At 33.5% G+C, this 18,220-nt stretch overlaps 2 protein-coding genes and 1 non-coding gene across 4 annotated transcripts; 2 read left to right on the forward strand and 1 right to left on the reverse strand.

The window, feature by feature from the left end:
- Nucleotides 1–107: 107 nt before the first annotated feature.
- LOC133870312 (uncharacterized methyltransferase At1g78140, chloroplastic) lies at nt 108–5,703 on the reverse strand. The gene is made up of 8 exons (XM_062307405.1): nt 5,418–5,703; nt 4,663–4,766; nt 4,378–4,518; nt 3,821–3,905; nt 3,065–3,258; nt 2,818–2,929; nt 743–850; nt 108–378 (listed from the first exon to the last, which is right to left on the reverse strand). The coding sequence occupies exons 1-8, from the start codon at nt 5,592–5,594 to the stop codon at nt 238–240; spliced, it is 1,062 nt and encodes a 353-aa protein (XP_062163389.1). The 5' UTR covers nt 5,595–5,703; the 3' UTR covers nt 108–237.
- Nucleotides 5,704–6,673: 970 nt separating this feature from the next.
- TRNAK-CUU (transfer RNA lysine (anticodon CUU)) lies at nt 6,674–6,746 on the forward strand. Its single transcript has one exon. It is a non-coding gene; the product is annotated as a tRNA-Lys (tRNA).
- A 6,857-nt stretch (nt 6,747–13,603) lies between these two features.
- LOC133870881 (DNA-directed RNA polymerase subunit 10-like protein) lies at nt 13,604–15,797 on the forward strand. Of its 2 annotated transcripts, none has more exons than XM_062308137.1 (5): nt 13,604–13,764; nt 14,381–14,440; nt 14,715–14,773; nt 15,328–15,422; nt 15,506–15,797. In XM_062308137.1, the coding sequence occupies exons 2-5, from the start codon at nt 14,405–14,407 to the stop codon at nt 15,529–15,531; spliced, it is 216 nt and encodes a 71-aa protein (XP_062164121.1). In that variant the 5' UTR covers nt 13,604–13,764; nt 14,381–14,404; the 3' UTR covers nt 15,532–15,797. The 2 variants fall into 2 exon arrangements, with proteins under 2 accessions (XP_062164121.1, XP_062164122.1); XM_062308138.1 differs by having other exon boundaries at nt 13,607–13,773.
- The last annotated feature ends 2,423 nt before the right edge of the window (nt 15,798–18,220 follow it).

Raw genomic sequence — 18,220 nt, forward strand, 5'->3', positions numbered from 1 at the left:
TCTTATACAACTTCCATTTGATTATGATTGTCACAGGACATATGCATCAATCTACCATATAAACATATTTTAATTAATTAATTTTTTTTTATTTCACATAAAGAAAATGGACAAATCACATTATTTGATAGACTTAATAGTAAGTATCTGGAAGATACGGAATTTGGCATGTCTTGAACTTACAAAGCCAAGATAATTTTGAGAGCACACGGTGGAGAGGAGCAGGATGCCAAATACCTAGACGGGTTTCGAAGCAGAGATCATCACGAAACGCCTATTTCTTATACATGTAAAGCCAACTAGCCCACAGGCTATGCACAGATCTTCTAGTTCCCGTTCAGATATGAAGATGTGGCTGCCTGATATTAGTGTTGTATTCTATAGTAAGAAATAAATAACCCACCATCAGCAACAGATCAATCACAACGAGTATAATAAGTTAAGACCCTTTTCATAAAAACTTTTCAGAGTTCAAACCAACTTTCGCAGCTTTTTTAAAAGAATAATATTCTTGCTCAAAGTTGGGAAAATCTTTGACAGCAAAATATAAGAAGCCATGGTATATATCTCATATCCAGCAACAACACCAGAAACCATGATGATAGATGATAGAAGATAAACAGAAATCAAGTCCCTTTGATCTAAACTACAATTATGATTGCAAACTATCCATTCCAAAGGAGCATTTTGAATCAAATTGCCGATCAACAGCCATGCCAGATTCAAAGTTGAAAACGTGTACCTGGCGTAGAGTCCTCAAAAATGGAAGGAAAGCAAAAGGCCCGTCAAGTATGTAGGTGGTAGCAACAAACACTCCTCCGGGTCGCAGAACTCGACTTATTTCAGCTACCTAAAAAAACCACAGCTACCAAATTTATGTGGAAATAAAGAACATAGAGATCTGAGGCATTATATAATATTAGAAGCAGCGAAGGGGCTTCTCCTTAAAGTTAAGAGACCCACAAGTAGATAAGTCTTCACATAACATAATAGTTTTTTACCCTTCACACAATATATTGAATGAAGTTGAGAGTACAATTTTCCTTGACCTCACAACGCACTTGGCACTAACTAAAGGTTGGCCTATGAAACAAGTTAATAAGTTCAACTGCTCACATGATTATGTCGAAGGTTTTTACACAGTAATGCACAAGAAAGATGTATGGGGAAATGTAGTCAAGGAAATTGTAGAGACAAATTCCATACAAAACAAAAATAAACATAAGAATTTCCACACAAAATAAATAAAAAATATAAAAATAGAAGTAAATTTCTATCTTTTGGTCCACTTGATTTAAGGGAGTTATTTCCCAGCAAAGAAAATTGTTGTGAAAAGGTATTTAATCAGCAATCTTTTCTAGCTGTCATGTTATCAATCAGTGCAGCATGAAGTTTGTCTAGAGAAATTCAAATGCATTGATGTAAAAACTTTAGTAAGTCAACAGATTTTAAGGAGGAAAAAAGAAAAGAAAAGAAAAGAAAAAAAGCCCTTTCTGAGACGTTCAAAGTCTACTACAGACCCTCTACCCTATAACTAATCTAAATCTTTTAGAAAAGCCAAAAATATACAGGTACTTCAGTGATTTCAAGGTAATCCTAAGTTCTTTGGGACTCTCACTATAGCAGTGCCGGAATATGGTGCATATATTCTCCACAACGAAAATATATAACATATAAAAGAGATTGAAAAATCCAGCAATGAAAAAGGAAATATAGAAATCGAATTTCAACAATATTTTTTGGTAAGTGAATTTCAAGATTTTGTCCATCATGGTTTTTTAAGGTACAAGGCAGGTTAGAAGTTTTTGTCATCCTCTGAGGCTGTTAAGGCACTAGAAGTTTTTGCTGGCACTCTTTGAGTTTTTTGTCATCTTGGAATTTTCCTTTTAAACTCACCTTGATATGTGAACTCACATACCTTTAAATCAATAAATGGCCATGATTGGCTACAAATTATGTCAATACGAAAGCCAGAAATTTATCTTTGAGGGATGCCAACTAATGTGTAATGATTAATTTTTTTTTTCTTTTTACTACTGTATATTTTGCTCTATATAGTAACACAAATAAAATATTATAAACATAATTCAAGATGCAAAATGAAGTATTTCCCCATTATCAACCTATTTGTTGACCTAGGAATGCATGACGCATGTCCAAGACAGTTAAAGACGATGAATTGTAGATGATGGTTTTCTCTCCTTGACCGAGAACTTGGCGTACGCATTCCCCTTTGAAGTCATGGTCATGGAGGAGAGAGAAAGCAGAAGAGTAAAAGGGAGGGTTAAAGGGACTTGGGGGAGGGTGAAGGAAAGTGACACGTTCTAGATTTTAGAAGATATCCTTTGGCATTTATAAACTTTTGGAGATCGAGCTTTTTGGGTTTTGAAAAAAGCACTTTTTTTAAAAGATTTTATGACTAAATTTTTGGATTTAAAAAAAAAACTAGATATATTTGTTCTTTTTCATATATATATATATATATATATATATATATATATATATATATATATATATATATATATATATATTTGTGTAGTGGAAGCGGGCTAGGTAGTTTTTCCAGATTTTTGGGAGGGTCAAAGGAAGTTTTTCAAATTTATATGGGCCCTCTTCCGCCATTGCATTGCAGGTTATACCTCCCCCACCCTTAAACCATCACTGGCCACAAGTTGAACCTAAGATTACACCTTCCTAAAGGGAGGAGGTACCGCTTGGCTACAAAGACTGATGGTCCTCTATAAGTTGTTTGTGCCAATATATAGGAACCCTGTGCAAGAATTAGCGTGAAAAACCATATATAGAAGAAATACTCACAGCTGCTGATGGTGACGGCCAACAGTGTATAGCAGCACCAGCATGCACAACATCAACAGAACTTGAAACGAAAGGAAGCCTAGAGATATCAGCTCTGACCAAGATTAAGTTCCTAACAGAAAACCAACTCAATCAGATTGAAAACTCATATTATACTTATGAAAGCTCACTTGTCTTATGAAATGAATTTAAATTTATAAGTATTCATAAAAAAATGAATTCAAATCTATAAATTAAAACTTTATACTCTTTGGGAAAGTTCCCCTCCTGCTTAATGAATTCATAGCATTGCTGCAACATGTTCTCTGAATAGTCCAAAGCAACAACATGGGAAAACAATCCACTCTTGGCAAATAGTCTAGAAAATAACCCACTTCCACAACTAGCATCAACAATATTTCCTCCTAAAACCGGCTTTATGAAATCCCTCATCAATTCAAACTGCAGTCAATCAGCACCTGGTTAGTAACTCATCAATCATAAGTGGAGGCATTAGCCAAAAAAATCCACTAATTTCTGTGTCTATTATATGTCACCTCCATATTATTTGACAAATACGATGAAATAGATACAATTTATGATTACTAGCATTTCAAATGGGTCCTTGTGTATTTGGAAGCACTAAATTCAAAAAAAAAAGTTTCCTCACACATCATATCTTGAAATCACTTGCTTTCATTTGATCAAAGCTACTATCATTAACAGCAGGGCTTCCACTTTCTTTGATGATGCTATTCTAGAATCAATGACTTTCACTTCATCTAAAAAAATAAAAAAGCAGGATGGATTGATTTAACTTCCACAGTATGTCCAAGAACACCTTCATATACCAAGTATCGGACATGCTTTCAACTGCATTGCTCAAAGCTGCAACTTCTTTTTATGATTGCATAAGCTTTACAGGCTACCCATAAAATAACAGCAATTGAAAGGTAGTAAAGAAGCATTTAGTAAATCTTTATGCAACAGAGTAAATAAAGAAATAGATAAACTTGTAAATCACCTCTTTTTCTGGTCCCGGAAAACCACCCCAGACAGAAAAACTTTGACGCCAGCCCCTCTCATATAGAAACGATATCAATGGAAGCCTGATCCAGCAAACAACCAATACACATGATACAAGTTGCCAACCAAGTCAATACCATTGTATGATTCATATTAAACAATCAACTGATTTGACATAAGACAATTATATGGATTATGAAGGAAAGCACTTAAAGTGGTAGTAGCAACAACATTTGATCTATGTTCATGCACTATCCATACCATAAAAGCCAAAAATACCAAGGTTGACAATGAAGGACCTATATATGACGTGAAGTTCTTAACCAGAATCTGAAATGAGACAATATTACTGGAATAAACCCAAAAATCAGAGCCTAATATCCTCATATGCAATATACAAATGCTTCCTGATATGGAGAAACTGAGTGAATTTGCATCTGAATACTCTTCAACCCTTTGTTTTCTGCTCTAATCCATCCCCAAAAAACATGTACTATAAAATTGAAGAATGCTACTGAAGGTCATATAATCGCGATTGATAAACAATGTGCCCACCTGAAAAGCTCTGTGGCAAGTGGCATTGGTTCACCATAGTTCTTGGCCCCACTAGCTGCCGTCAGGTCTAGATGTGTTTCCTTGCCAATATAAGATTTCTTACAAGTTCTACATTGTAAAGTAGACCCGGCCACAGACTCTCTGTGGAAAATTCATTCCAATGCAAACAAATTAAAAATTGAGTGCATTGCAAACTAGTGAAGCAAAACAAATTGAAGATTGAGCACACAGCAGAAAATTTCCAAACAAGTAGCCTGGAACCATTCCATTAATGAAATTACTTACACAGATAAGCCCGGATTGCCAATCCACGATAATGACTCATAGCATATGGGACAAGCTAAAATGTTCTTGCTGCTGCTTACCTCCTTTTCAACGACAACAGGATCCTAAACATAAACAAAATTACGCGAAATAATAGAGAGCCACATAATTGTTCAGATCTTAACAGTCATATATAAATAATTATCATTTCTGATTTGAACAATTGTAGTAATTGTAATTAGATTGATTGTGTAGAACACAAATGTAAACTTGAATAAATCAAACTTTAGAGCACCTACCCATACAACCACCAAACCAGACCTTCAAAATTTTCATCTCCCCTCCGTTTCTTTGGTTCAATCACCAAAAGTTTAAGCTAATAGGAAATAATAAATTTATTCATTTAATTAATATAAAATCATTTTCCCGCACATATGACTCAAACTCTCCCTCAATAAGTGAAACCTACGTGTTGAATATTTAACTAAAATAGAGTGAATGACTTCAGACAAAATTTGAACTCTTGAATGTTAAATTACCAATTATCTCAAAAGCTTCGATTAATAGAAATAATAAATTTAATAATTTAATTAATATTCTTAACATCTTCTACTTTCTCGCCGAGGAGAGAGAACTATCAAGAATGCGGGTGTGTGAGTTTGGTGGGATCATGTCAACACATGAAAAGAAGTGTATATTACTGAAATGGGGGGCATTCAAATTTCAAGAATCTGACAACGGAAAAGCCAAAGCGAAAAGCAAAAGGCAATAGCTACCGTTGGTGGCTTGATTTCGACAAAGGCAGTTGAAGAAGAAGAAGAAGCTCGAACTTTTGCGGCGAAAATGCGTTTGTCCAAGAATCGTGCGGCAGAGGATTTGAAGAAAAAACGCCTCGAGTCACCGAGTTGTCTGGGGAGGAAAACCGATGAGATGTTGCTCATAACTCCCGCCATAGCTGAGCGTGTTTGCTAGTTTCTGCTTTGAAATTCAGTTTTTTCTGACAATTTTGTTTCAAAGAGGAATGTGTTCTAGCACTGACCTGAATTTGCCTTTTCCTTTTTGGACGTTCACCGGAATTTAACAAAAAAAAAAACAGAAAAGCCTTTGTTTATCTATTTTTTTTATTGGGAAGAAAAAGACGTATTTGTTTGTTTGGGCCTTTCCAAATGTCCTGACATGCAAAGATTCGTCTGGATGGAGGGGAGCGTGTTGGCCAATTTATTAGATTAATTATTGTTAAATAAATAAATAGTTAATTTAGTCAATATTATTATTATCTGTTCTTTTTTAATCCAAAGATTATCTATTCCTATTTAATCAATCTTGTGTAGATTCATAAATGATTTCTATATATATATATCCTAATAATAGCAGTGAAAAATAACAAACATGATCCTATATATATATATATATATATATATATATATATATATATATATATATATATATATATATATATATATATATATATATATATATATATATCCTAGTAATAGCAGTGAAAAATAACAAACATCATCCTTTCACTTTGACATGAGTATTAATTTAATTCCTACACTTTCAATTTGAATAATTTATCTTCTACACTATAGATATGTGACAAATTAAACATTTTATTAAAAATTGTTCGTTGAATTTAATGCAGTTAAATGTTAAATAATATGTGTGATTTTAAACCAAATCACAGAAAATGAATCGTTTAGGATTGTGTTTTTAAAAAACTACAATTTGAAAACGCATAAATTTGCCTTTTCAAATCTCTGGCAATAGAGTATTTTTTTTGAAAATACAAATTTTTAAAAGCTAAACTATCATTCTGCCAAATGCTTAACTACGTTTTTAAAAATTATTTTTTTAAATTCCACATTTTTAAAAGTACAATATTAAATTGATATCTACGCAAATTCAAATCAAATAAGCATTAGCTCATAATCATAATCATTACTCATAATCATAATTATAATAACAATCATTTAACAAAAAAAAACTAGTATTAGCAGTTAATATATATATCTAGACGTCTCAATCAAGGGCCCGTCTAGCTCAGTTGGTAGAGCGCAAGGCTCTTAACCTTGTGGTCGTGGGTTCGAGCCCCACGGTGGGCGTTTGCAGTATTTTTATCTCTCTCCTCCTCATTTTTTTGTACAACAGCTTTATTGCATTTTTTTTTCTGGTCGGGCCATCCCATTAAACTGCTCCCCTGTTATTTTATTCTTGAGAAGCCTCTTTGCATTTGATGACGACAAAGTTAGCACCTATAGTTTGATAAGCTTATGCCAAATGGACAAATTTTTAGATTTGTGAATCTGATTAGATAAGAAATGGGGAGTGATCCTTGCACTCTTTGTGTACAACAATGGTACAATACCAAGGTACATTGGGGTGGGATCCAATGTATAAACCCCACTCCAATGTATCTTGATGTTGTGTCATTGTTGTATATTATGAGTATTTTGATCATTTTTCAAAAAAAAATGGCGGATGGTCGGCCACCTCATAACAATTTTTTTTTTCTCTTCCTTATGTTGTCAGTATGACTTGTTTTCAACCTTTCATTATAATTACAAATGAACCGCTGAGATTAAGCGAATTGCATAAGATCTCAATTCCACGTAAGATTATAATTTATAATCATGATGGTGTCAGGGGCGGAGCCAGCCCCCCCAAGTTGGGGGGGCCAAATTGAAAAAAAAATTTGGGGGGGCCAAAATTTGAAAAAATAATAAATTTTGAGGTAAAATTTTAATTTTTTTAAATTTTTTTTTTTTTTGGGGGGAGAACCTTGAGGCTTGGGGGGCCCAGGCCCCCCCAAGCCTCAACGTGGCTCCGCCCCTGGATGGTGTGTTGGCCTTAGACTGAATTTAGGGTTGTCTTTTTTCCGATGGTGGTTATCACACCAGATGCTAATTTTCTTGCACTTACCCAAGACAATGACAACCATGATTGGTTAATTAATTTAATACTTAGTTGATTTGAGATTAACTGATGTTTAGTTATTAAACTATTCTGATCAAGTGAACACACTTGAAAAACTAAACTAAACAATGTTGACGGAGGAGGCGTGCACAACTCCTTGACGATGACCATTTGTTAATCCTGAGTTAATTCTGTTAACATCGTGTGGTTACGCTGTTATGGCAGAGCATTAGTACTGATCAAATTATATGTTTTTTTTTTTTAAAAAAAAAAAAAATTTATTTTATTTTATTCTTCACACTTTCACGATCATTACAAAACAACTAAAATTAAGAAGAGACCCTTATAGGGAGTCTTACTCCGATGCCTAAATTAGCTTATGAGAGAAAATTATGCTTAATACATAAAATAAACAATTTGTCATTTATATTTGGGATATGAGTCTATTTCCAAGCAAAGAAGTAGAGTCAAACCTGAATTTGATTTACTACTCTCACTGAAACTATGAGTGTCTGGTATTTGATTTAGGATGAGAGTCTTATCCCCATCCAACTAGGAGTTAGACTGTTGATCAAATTTTAAAATTATTCATTATTAGACTCGAGTTGGGACTACTACTGTGACGTCTCACATCGCCTGGGAATGGAGATGTGCTTATATGGACAAACACATTCTTCTTGACACAGCGCGTTTTAAAGCCGTTATAGCCATGAACCTATCAGAACTCCACAGTTAAGCGTACTTTTGCGAGAGTAGTACCAGAATGAGTGACTTCCTGAGAAGTCTGGTTCGGGATAGTCAAAAGCGGATAATATTGTGTCATTGAGGGTAGGTCGTTATAAATGGTATCAGAACCATTGCCCAGCCTGAGATGGGGGGAGCGTGCACAAGCCCATAAGGGTCACCAGCGGGGACGCTGGGTCCCAATAGGGGGTGATTGTGACATCTCACATCGCTTTGTAATGAGAATGTGCTTAATATATAAACATGTCATTCTTGACACAACGCGTTTTAAAGTCATAATAGCCATAAATCTATCAGAACTCCGCAGTTAAGCGTGCTTCTGTGAGAGTAGTACCAGGATGGGTGACCTCCTGAGAAGTTTGGTTCGGAAAAGCCAAAGGCAGACAATATTGTGTCATTAGGGGTGAGTTGTTACAACTATAATTAAACTTGGAGTATAATTATTCCCAACCGTTATCCCCAATTTTCTTATCCGAGACATGCTCGAATAATGAGAATTTTATAGCTCGAAAAATTCAAGTCTTGGTTTGTTCCGAGGTTTGAACAATCTTTAGCTTCCTGCCTTTGAATGTCTCAAGTCTAAAGTTCATGAGGATGGTGCTCCTTAGTGAACTTTGTAATCTTATCTCGATAATGAATGAAATAGTCTTTTCTTGTAATATCTTCTGAAATTGTGTGATGCCTTTGTGATTTTTGCAATCAAACTTGCTAAGGCACAACATAATATATGTACCCCCCATAACCTGGGTTAAACCTGAAAACTTGAAGTTTTCTTTGAAGGGTTGTCTCCCTGTCTCCGGGGTAGCTCCCTTATATCTGTAAATCTATAACCTGAAAATTGAGGGATAAATATGACTTTCCATGCCTTCTTGTTTTTCCTTAGGGTTTTCTCCCTGTCTCCGGGGTAGCTCCCTTATATCTGTAAATCTATAACCTGAAAATTGAGGGATAAATATGACTTTCCATGCCTTCTTGTTTTTCCTTAGGGTTTTCTCCCTATCTTCGGGGATAGCCTCATTCCTCTTGAAAACTTGCAAACTTGTAAACCCGAAACCTGAAAACCAGGGGTTACCTGAAAACCGAGGGTTGTCTCCCTTTCTTGTTTTCTCTGCAATGTTGTCTTCCTAAATTTGGCTTAGCATTTTCTCTCATCCTTGTTTTCTCTGTAGGGTTGTCTCTCTGGATTTTCCTTAGGGTTTTTTCGTATCCTTGTTTTCTCTGCAGAGTTATCTCCATGTATTTGCTTTAGGGTTTTCTCCCATCATTGTTTTTTATGCAGAGTTTTCTCCCATCATTGTTTTCTCTACAGGGTTGTCTCCCTGAATTTGCCTTAGGGTTTTATCTCATCCTTGTTTTATCTGCAGGGTTGTTTCTCTGTATTCGCCTCAGGGTTTTCTCCCTATCTTTGGGCTGGGCTCTGGCTCCATGTTTTTAATAGAGTTGTCTCATTGCCTTGTTTTCTCTACAAAATTGTCTCCCTAAATTTGCTTTAGGGTTTTCTTCATTTATTGTTCTCTACACTTACACAGTTATGAAAGACAACATATTAACATGTTAATAAAAGTAAGCACTTTTACTTATTATTGATCTCGACAAAACCTTCCAACAGTAATCTCATAAAAAACTAAGTTTTGGTTTCAAATAATAAAGCATTTAAGAGATAATATTTATCTCATTCAAACTTTTGTCTTTTTTTGTAAAACCAATTGTCATAAAATTTTACAATCTTCATAATTACAGAAGGCATGTATTTGAATGGGAAGCCATAGAATAAGACAATAAACTACTAAAATTGATAACTGCTACTAATAATGTTGAAAGGAAAAACTTAAACTTATCTCGCACGCTCGGTGAAGACCAGCACCGGCTTATCTGCGCATGGGGATCGTTCCAAGTCTCTGCATCATCTTGAGTAGTCTCAGTTCTTCTAGCATATTTTAAACGCGTGTTCATCACCATAACATATTTTTTTGTATGAGAAGCGAATAATTGTTCCCACAGATGGCGCCAAATTGTTAGGATAGTTTCTGGTATGTTGTGAATTGCATGTTCTTCAATGTTCTTCACACTACCACAATCACTACAAAACAACTAAAATTAAGAGACCCTTCCGAGTGTCTCACTCCGATGCCTAAATTAGTTTATGTGAGAATGTATGCTTAATGCATAAAATAATCAGTCTGTCGTTTATACCTGGGGTATGGGCCTATTTATAGACAAAGAGGTGGAATCAAACTGAATTGGGTTTATTACTCCCACTTAAATTAGGAATGTCTGGTGTTTGATTTGGTATGAGAGTCATATCCCCATTTAAGTGGAAGTTGGACTGTTGACCAAATTCTTTAATGAGTCATTATTGGACCCGAATTGGGACTACTATCCCAATTCTACTTGGAGTAAGATTATCCTTAACACTTTTGTAATACAAGTGTCAACAATTTAGATGATCTTTTATTATCCAAATGGACATAAATTTCTTCAAAATTAGGTTAGTTATAAGATTGTCATATAAAAAAAAAAAATTCACTGTGTCATGGGTCTTGTGAAGACCCACATTGGCCGTGGGATTGGTGTTCTATTTTTTTTTTCTTTTTTTATTTTTTGGAACTTTTTCTCTATATTTGTTATGAAGGGAATTTGTGTCATTTTTTGTACTGATTTAGTACATTATAATTGTTATGATAGTTTGAGGAGACTGATTCAATTAATAGTTTGGGAGACATTGCAAATTACTTACAAGTTTGAAGAAGTTATGTATTTTTTCTTTCTTTTTATTTTTTAACATATAAGAATACTTACATCAGACTCAAAAAATATTTACTTAAAATTTAGTTAAAAAATACATTTTTCTAATTTAATTATCTACTTTTTCAAAGCAACTATATCAAGCTCAACATTTTAGCTATTCACTTTTAATTTTCCATTTAAAATATTGTTTATTTATCTACTTTTCTTATTCCAAAAGAAGCAAAAGAATCATATTGACTTTTTTTTTTAATTATTATTATTAATATAAATTATGGAGCTCAACAAACTTGTTGTACTCCATAGCAGTAGAACAAATCTTTAACTATTTTGTTGAGCAAATTATAGCATTTTTTAGTACTTTTTGCCACTTGAATGGCTAAATATAAATGCTTTAAAAAAAAATACATATATTTTTAACAACAGGCGACCAAGCAAGAATTTGGATCCTCTTCGTTCAAAATTGAGAGAATCATCTCCATTTAGTTATAAAGTATGAACATAGTTATCTTTTTACATTTCATGAAAATGTGAAAAGACAATTATGTTTATACTCTATAACTAAATATAGAGAATCATGTTCCAGCCAAAGCAAAACACCCAGTAATTTTGCGCCTGCATTGAAATATGAGTAATACTAAAAGAAAGACCAATTTATTTCTTAAGTCCTCGCAGAATTAATGTAACTTTTAAAATCACAATTAAATGTGTGATAGATTACTAATAGATTTTGATTAAATGATAATTTTAAAAGTTAAATCAATTTTAAAATAACTAAAAAAAAGACACAAATCTTTCTTTTTAGTATTACTCGTAAAATAATATTGCATGGGGCATGAGCAAAGCCCACTTACCTACCTTGTCTGGTATTTAACTGTTTTTTTTTTTTTTTTTTTTTAGGAAAAAAGAGTTGATATTATTACTCAAAAGAGTCTATGGGTGTATCAAATGGATTGTGACCGACAACTGTGCACTTACTCTAAACACATATGCAAGACTCTTATTCCTTTTTATTCTCAAATGTGACATAATTTTTAAAATTATTATTGAATTTATGATGAATTATTATTTAATATAGCTTTTAAAAAATGTGACATGGCTAAAAAGAAGGCCCATATTTCTTATGTGTCATTCAAAAATTGGTATAACTTTTAAAATTACTATTTGATTAAAATTTAATGGTAATCTATTACAATTCCAATAGTAATTTTAAAAAATCACATCAATTTCGAAAGAATACAAAGAAAACATGAATCTTTCTTTAGCATTATTCTATCACATTTTTTGAGGATAAAATGTGATAAAGTATTGCATATAGCATTATATATTTGGGAAAAATATAAACTCGGTCATTGTGTTTACCTAATTTACAATTAATTTCATGTGGTATCAAAATAAACATAAATAATAAATATGCCAAAAAAATAATTTACTTCCTACCATGAAATTTCATCCACGAATTTAACAAATTATGTTAACGTGACATTGACTTAAATATAATACATGTCACAATTGTGTTAGAGCTTGCTCTAACGTATTATACTAACGAAATTTGTTGTATTAGTGGACCGTGAACGGAATATGCTTATTGTTTTAAAGCTTCGAACAGAAAATAAAAACAATTCCCAAATCTTTTCCCCCCCAAATATTCAAATCTACCCTCTCCCACCGGGCTCCTCTCCCTCTCCTCCCTTCACCACACGCCCCCTCCTGACGAGCCACCACCACTGAAGGGCACCTTGCGACGCCTTCTCCATCACAATCTTGGTAAAAATTTCGCACCGTTCTCTCTCAGTCAATCTCCCTTAGATTTTGCTAATAAACCTTAATTTTGGAATGTTTGACTGTACCGGGGGATTTTGCTTGCGGATTAGTGAGGAAACCCTAACTTGGGTGCGTGTGTCTGTGACCACCGCCGACGACCCGAGCCATCAAAAGAAGAAAGCATTTTTCTCTCTGTTTTTCGTTTTTTCCTTTTGATTTCCTCACATTTTATTTTATTTTGATAAATAATGTCTTTTGATTTCCTCACATATCTGGTTACAAGTTCAGAATTCGAAATTTTTTCTGCCTATGAGACTTGTAACCCATTTGATACACCCATTCGATAAATCATCTAATCTTAGCTTGATTATGAAAAATTGTAGTGCAGATCATATTTTATTTCCCAGCTAGTCACGACCAGCCATCGGTTTTATCTAATTTCTTTTTTTTTTTTATTATGTTACTATTAAATCATTACTCAGCTTAAAAGCATAAGCCGATAGTAAGTGAAATAAGTTGTTCTCCATTTTAGAATAACGTTGTTAATAATAGAAGCGTAAAAACGGAACGATTATCAATTGCTAACAACCGGTATTTAGGAAATTGAAAATAGTCGCAACTGGATAACCGGATATTCAATTGCGGTTATCGGTTATAGAATTTTAAAAAACCGGTTAATGTAACCGTTAATTGGTTTTTTTTTTTTTTTTTTAAAAAAATATAATTATAATAATAATATTATTAATTAAATTAAAAAAAAAAAAAAAACGAAATATTAAACCTAATTCACTCTGACCTTGAGTCACTCTTCTCCACCCTTCACTCGCAGCACGCCGTCGCCTCCTTCTTCTCTTCTTCTTTCCTTCTTCTCTTCTGAATCTCTGATCCACTCCCAAGCCCACGACGCCCACTCGCCCAGTGCCACGCCGACGACGCCCAGTGCCCACGTGAAAGGTTCTCTCGGTCTGTTTGTAGATTTGTTTGCAGATTTGTTTGCGATTTTTGTGGAGGAAATATTTGCAGATTTCGATTAGTATTTTGAAAATTTTGTGAGTGGGTTTTATGTGATTTTACTTTAATGTTGTCTCTTTGTGTTTTTCTTAAGATCATTTGTTTTTCTTCGATACTGTTTGAAATATATATGGTATAAGAAAGGTTGAATCCGCACCAATATTAGTTAGAATTAATTCCTCAAAAGGAGAAAACAACACCCATTCATAATTTTCACAGAAAACTAGTTATCGGGTTAGTAACTGGTTTTCAGTAACCAGATAACCGGATGTTGGTAAAAACTGCGACCGGTTGCGGTTATTAAAATGGAAATAACCGGGTATCCCGGTTGCGGTTTCTGTTATGACCAAATAAACCGCAACCGCAATCGGTTGTACACCCTTAGCTAATACGGGCTTGGCTTTATCCGAATGTGAATAAGGGGAATGTATCATTAAATTATCAGCCATATTTTCTGTGGTGACAGCTAGTGGTGCAATCTTGCTGTGAGATACATATTATTGAATACAAAAATTATTAAGTGTTTCAGTTTTTTTGTCCCACGTTTTGGCTGTGACAGAGCAACAACCCTAGGCAATCGAAGATGATCATTCCAGTTCGTTGCTTTACCTGCGGCAAGGTATTGTCTCTACTCCAAAACTGCTTCATTTTTCGTTCCGATGAATAAGTAAATCTTTCATATATCAACAATGAAGTACAATGCACTCCAGGAAACAAACAAGTTTCCCAAAAACTAAAACTATACAGTAAGGACTAAACTATACACCACAAAGAACAACAAATCTATCAATGTAATTGTAAAATAGATCCTAAGTTTTGTCACCGAGAAAACCCCTTAACTTCGCTAATCCTCAACAATGGCTCATAAACGTGCAATTTGCTGTGTTCTTTAGGTGATTGGAAACAAGTGGGACACATATCTTGACCTTCTCCAATCAGATTACTCCGAAGGGTGAGAACCTCTTGTACTTATGCAGTTTTTGTGGATTTGTTTATATTATACACTTGGTCCCAACTCCAATTGGGAAAGAGACCTCATTATTGATTGACTTTTCATCTATATGCACACATATTGTGTCGTTTTAACTATGAAAAAGACCACCATTGTACAACTTGCTGTACACCATTATTAGCTTCAATTCCACCTTTTAAGTTTCAAAGTAAGATCTTGGTATAAGATGTTAAGACTTTCCTCAATTACTCACTCTTGTGTCTACCATCTGGTGTGGGATTTAGCCATTCGCACTTGCACTTGTAGACTCTATTATTTGGGTGATGTGTATCTGCAAGTTTACCATACATCAATAGTTGTGGGTGATTATTGTGCCAATTTGTTAATGTGACATTATGATCAGTGTTGGCTAAGTTTCATTGGTAATTTAATCCTGCACAAATATGAACGCATTTGCGTGTGGACGTCCTTGTTACCTAGTATTAGTTATGACTATTGACTTAACTTTGTGAATAATACATGATGGTACTGATTTCTGGTTACTTGGTTCACAGAGATGCTCTTGATGCATTGGGTTTGGTTCGCTATTGCTGTAGGCGAATGCTCATGACTCATGTTGATCTCATTGAAAAGCTTCTGAATTACAATAGTAATCTCTCTCTCTCTCTCAACAGTTCAGTTTAGGAGAATGCTTATGGCTCTACTGCCACTGACATTTGCACTTTGTTGCAGCTATGGAGAGGAGTGACAACACTTGATGAATGGGGTTACAAGTTAACAGAAGCTGGTTTTACTGAAAGCCATGTGTTTTTGGGTGTCTATCTATGTTTTCCCTGTTTCATTCAGTTTGGGGCTTGTATTAGTCCTTGGTCCAATAGAATGAAGCTAGATACAGGCGAAGAATTTATGGAATGCACTAGAGAAAATTATGTTCTTGCTTTAGTTAGCATCATGAATGGTCATTGATACGTTTGAGTTATGAAGAACCTATCTCACTACATTAAAATATGTTTGTTGCCTGGTATGGTTATGCTTCTTGATAAGTAATTGGATGGGTAATGCTACGAGTAATGCTAGAAGTCCTTTTTTTGTCAAATCTCGCGTCCCTCCAAAATGCTAGAAATCGTTCTTTTGAGCCTGTAATTGATCACTATTAAATTTTTATCAAGTAGTGATTTTAAAAGTCACATCATTTTTGGAGGGACACAAGAGTAACAAAAGAGTGACTGCTAGAATTACTCGGTTGATAGTGGCACGTCAATATAATAGAATAAAAGTGTGGTATATAACATTTTTCGTAAATATTTGGATTGATAGGGGTGCAAATGAAAGGCATTTCATTTTATATTCTTCGGCGTGTATGCTACAATAAAACCACAGTCGAAATGTCTCCTGTGATGTTGAATGTCTCTGGTATGAATTATATCCATAATTTCTTTGTGGAATTGACGTCGAATAGAGATCATATAAGAACAAAAGTAGTTTAGATGTTCGCTGACCGTGTTCAGCTCTGGTGTCGACTTTGTCTTCGTAGGCTACTTAGATATGGAAGAATGGTGGGGAAATTTTACTGATTTCTCTGGCTGGATCTTGTGGATTTGTCATCTCATTGAACTAGAAGTGATTTTCATCTCTTATATTTCTTTTACAACCATTATTGTTTTGTTTAAAAAGAAAAAATAAAATAAAATAAAATCTTCCCTATCATCATCACCTCCACTTTTGTAACTTATGGGATAAAGATATGAGATTAAATAATAGTGGAAAACACATCTTTAAGATTTTAAATTCAAGATCAGTCAACTGTAGAAGAAAGGGTATGTTATTATCCTGAATATTCTCTTATTTTTTCTTTTTTTCTTTTTTGTTTTTTTTTTTTACTTTTGTCGATGTCATCATCCACTTTCTTTTCTGTTCTGTTTTCACTGGTGATTAAAATTCGTAATCTTAGAGATAGAGATGTTTGCAAATCTGTAGTGAGAAATAAACAAAACAAAAAATTCAAATAAAAAAAAAATCATAGAGAATTTATATTATATAAGCTCTAGTAATATCATCCCCCATTATTCTCTCTTAACACACTCATTGTCACCGTAACCACCCCCACGGCCCCACCCCTAATTGCACGGAAATCGATGAAAGTAACCTTAATGTTTTGTTTGGATAGGATGAGAGTTAGTTCCGTTTGAAATTTACTTTTTCATCTGTTCTTTATTTTCACTTCTTTCAAAAATTCTAAACTTTTTTTACTTTTTATATTAAATTAACACTTTTTTATTACTTTTTAGATAAAAAAACTTACTACAATACAAATTTTTTTTACTTTTCTATATAAATTATTTCAACTTTATATCACATCAATCATATTTTTCAATCATTAAAAAAAATTCCCAAGGAGAGGGAAGGGGTAAGAGACTTTCAAACGGGGTTAAATTGAAGGAAACCTTAAACACAGATTTTTCTTTTCATTCATTTATTTTTATTTTTTATTTTTTTAAAATTTCTAACTAAGATGAGATTCCTAGAGCATATCAAATTGTGAATACTTAATAACTTAGAGTAATGCAGAAGAGTAATGTTGTAAAATATACTTTTATTTCATCATTATATAATGTTGTTAGCATGGCAATGCATATATATATATAAATATAAAGACTACTTGATACTACTACGTCAGCAAAGTAAGATAAAAGTGTAGTTCTTAAACTTAATTCAAAATAAACAAAAGTGAGCTTTCCTACAGTTATACCAGAGATATTTAATATCGTTGGAAGACATTCTGACTACTATGGTTTTATTGTAGCATACACGCCGAAGAATAGAAAACAAAATGCCTTTCATTTGCACCCCATCAATCTAAACATTTACAAAAAATGTTATATACCACATTTATCCGATTATGAGATGTTATATACCACACTTTTATTCCACTTTTCTAATATATACGTTACTGTCAATCAACTTTTGAATCTTTAAAGAATGACGGATTGACAGTGCTACTTGAGCAAAAAAAAGAAAAGAAAAATAGGGTGTATAGCATTGCCCATCAAATTACTTCTCAAGTAGCATAACCAATGTTTTAATCTAGTGAGATAGGTTCATAAATCTTAGGGATTTAATTGGTTTTTTTGGAAACCCCTTGACCAGGTAAGGACATAGCTATTTATTCAGGAATAACTATTCTTAAGAATGATGTGTAATCAAACAAAATAATAGTTATTCCATTTTGGAGGTCTATTCCGCGTATCAAACGAGCCATTGGTTCAAGGAACACCAAGGCAAGCAAAAAGATTTTTCTTTTCTCTAGCATTTTTTTAAAATAATATTTAAATAGTTTTATTTAAAATAACATTTAAATGATATATGAAAATGATAAAATAGTTTTTTTTTTTTTTTTTTGAAGTGAATTCTCTGGATTTCATTCAAATAAATCAAATCATACGTCTA

This window comes from Alnus glutinosa, chromosome 6, assembly GCF_958979055.1.
Source record: "Alnus glutinosa chromosome 6, dhAlnGlut1.1, whole genome shotgun sequence".
Classification (NCBI taxonomy): Eukaryota; Viridiplantae; Streptophyta; class Magnoliopsida; order Fagales; family Betulaceae; genus Alnus; species Alnus glutinosa.

Excerpts from the sequence above, each read along its gene's own strand:
- LOC133870312 (XM_062307405.1), bottom strand. The coding sequence starts at position 5,594 with ATGGCGGGAGTTATGAGCAACATCTCATCGGTTTTCCTCCCCAGACAA. Across the intron at positions 3,906-4,377 it reads CTTGCCACAGAGCTTTTCAG|GCTTCCATTGATATCGTTTC; the intron begins GTGGGCACATTG and ends TTGCTGGATCAG. Across the intron at positions 851-2,817 it reads GGCCGTCACCATCAGCAGCT|GTAGCTGAAATAAGTCGAGT; the intron begins GTGAGTATTTCT and ends TGGTTTTTTTAG.
- LOC133870881 (XM_062308137.1), top strand. The coding sequence starts at position 14,405 with ATGATCATTCCAGTTCGTTGCTTTACCTGCGGCAAG. Across the intron at positions 14,774-15,327 it reads CAATCAGATTACTCCGAAGG|AGATGCTCTTGATGCATTGG; the intron begins GTGAGAACCTCT and ends CTTGGTTCACAG. Across the intron at positions 15,423-15,505 it reads AAAGCTTCTGAATTACAATA|CTATGGAGAGGAGTGACAAC; the intron begins GTAATCTCTCTC and ends ACTTTGTTGCAG.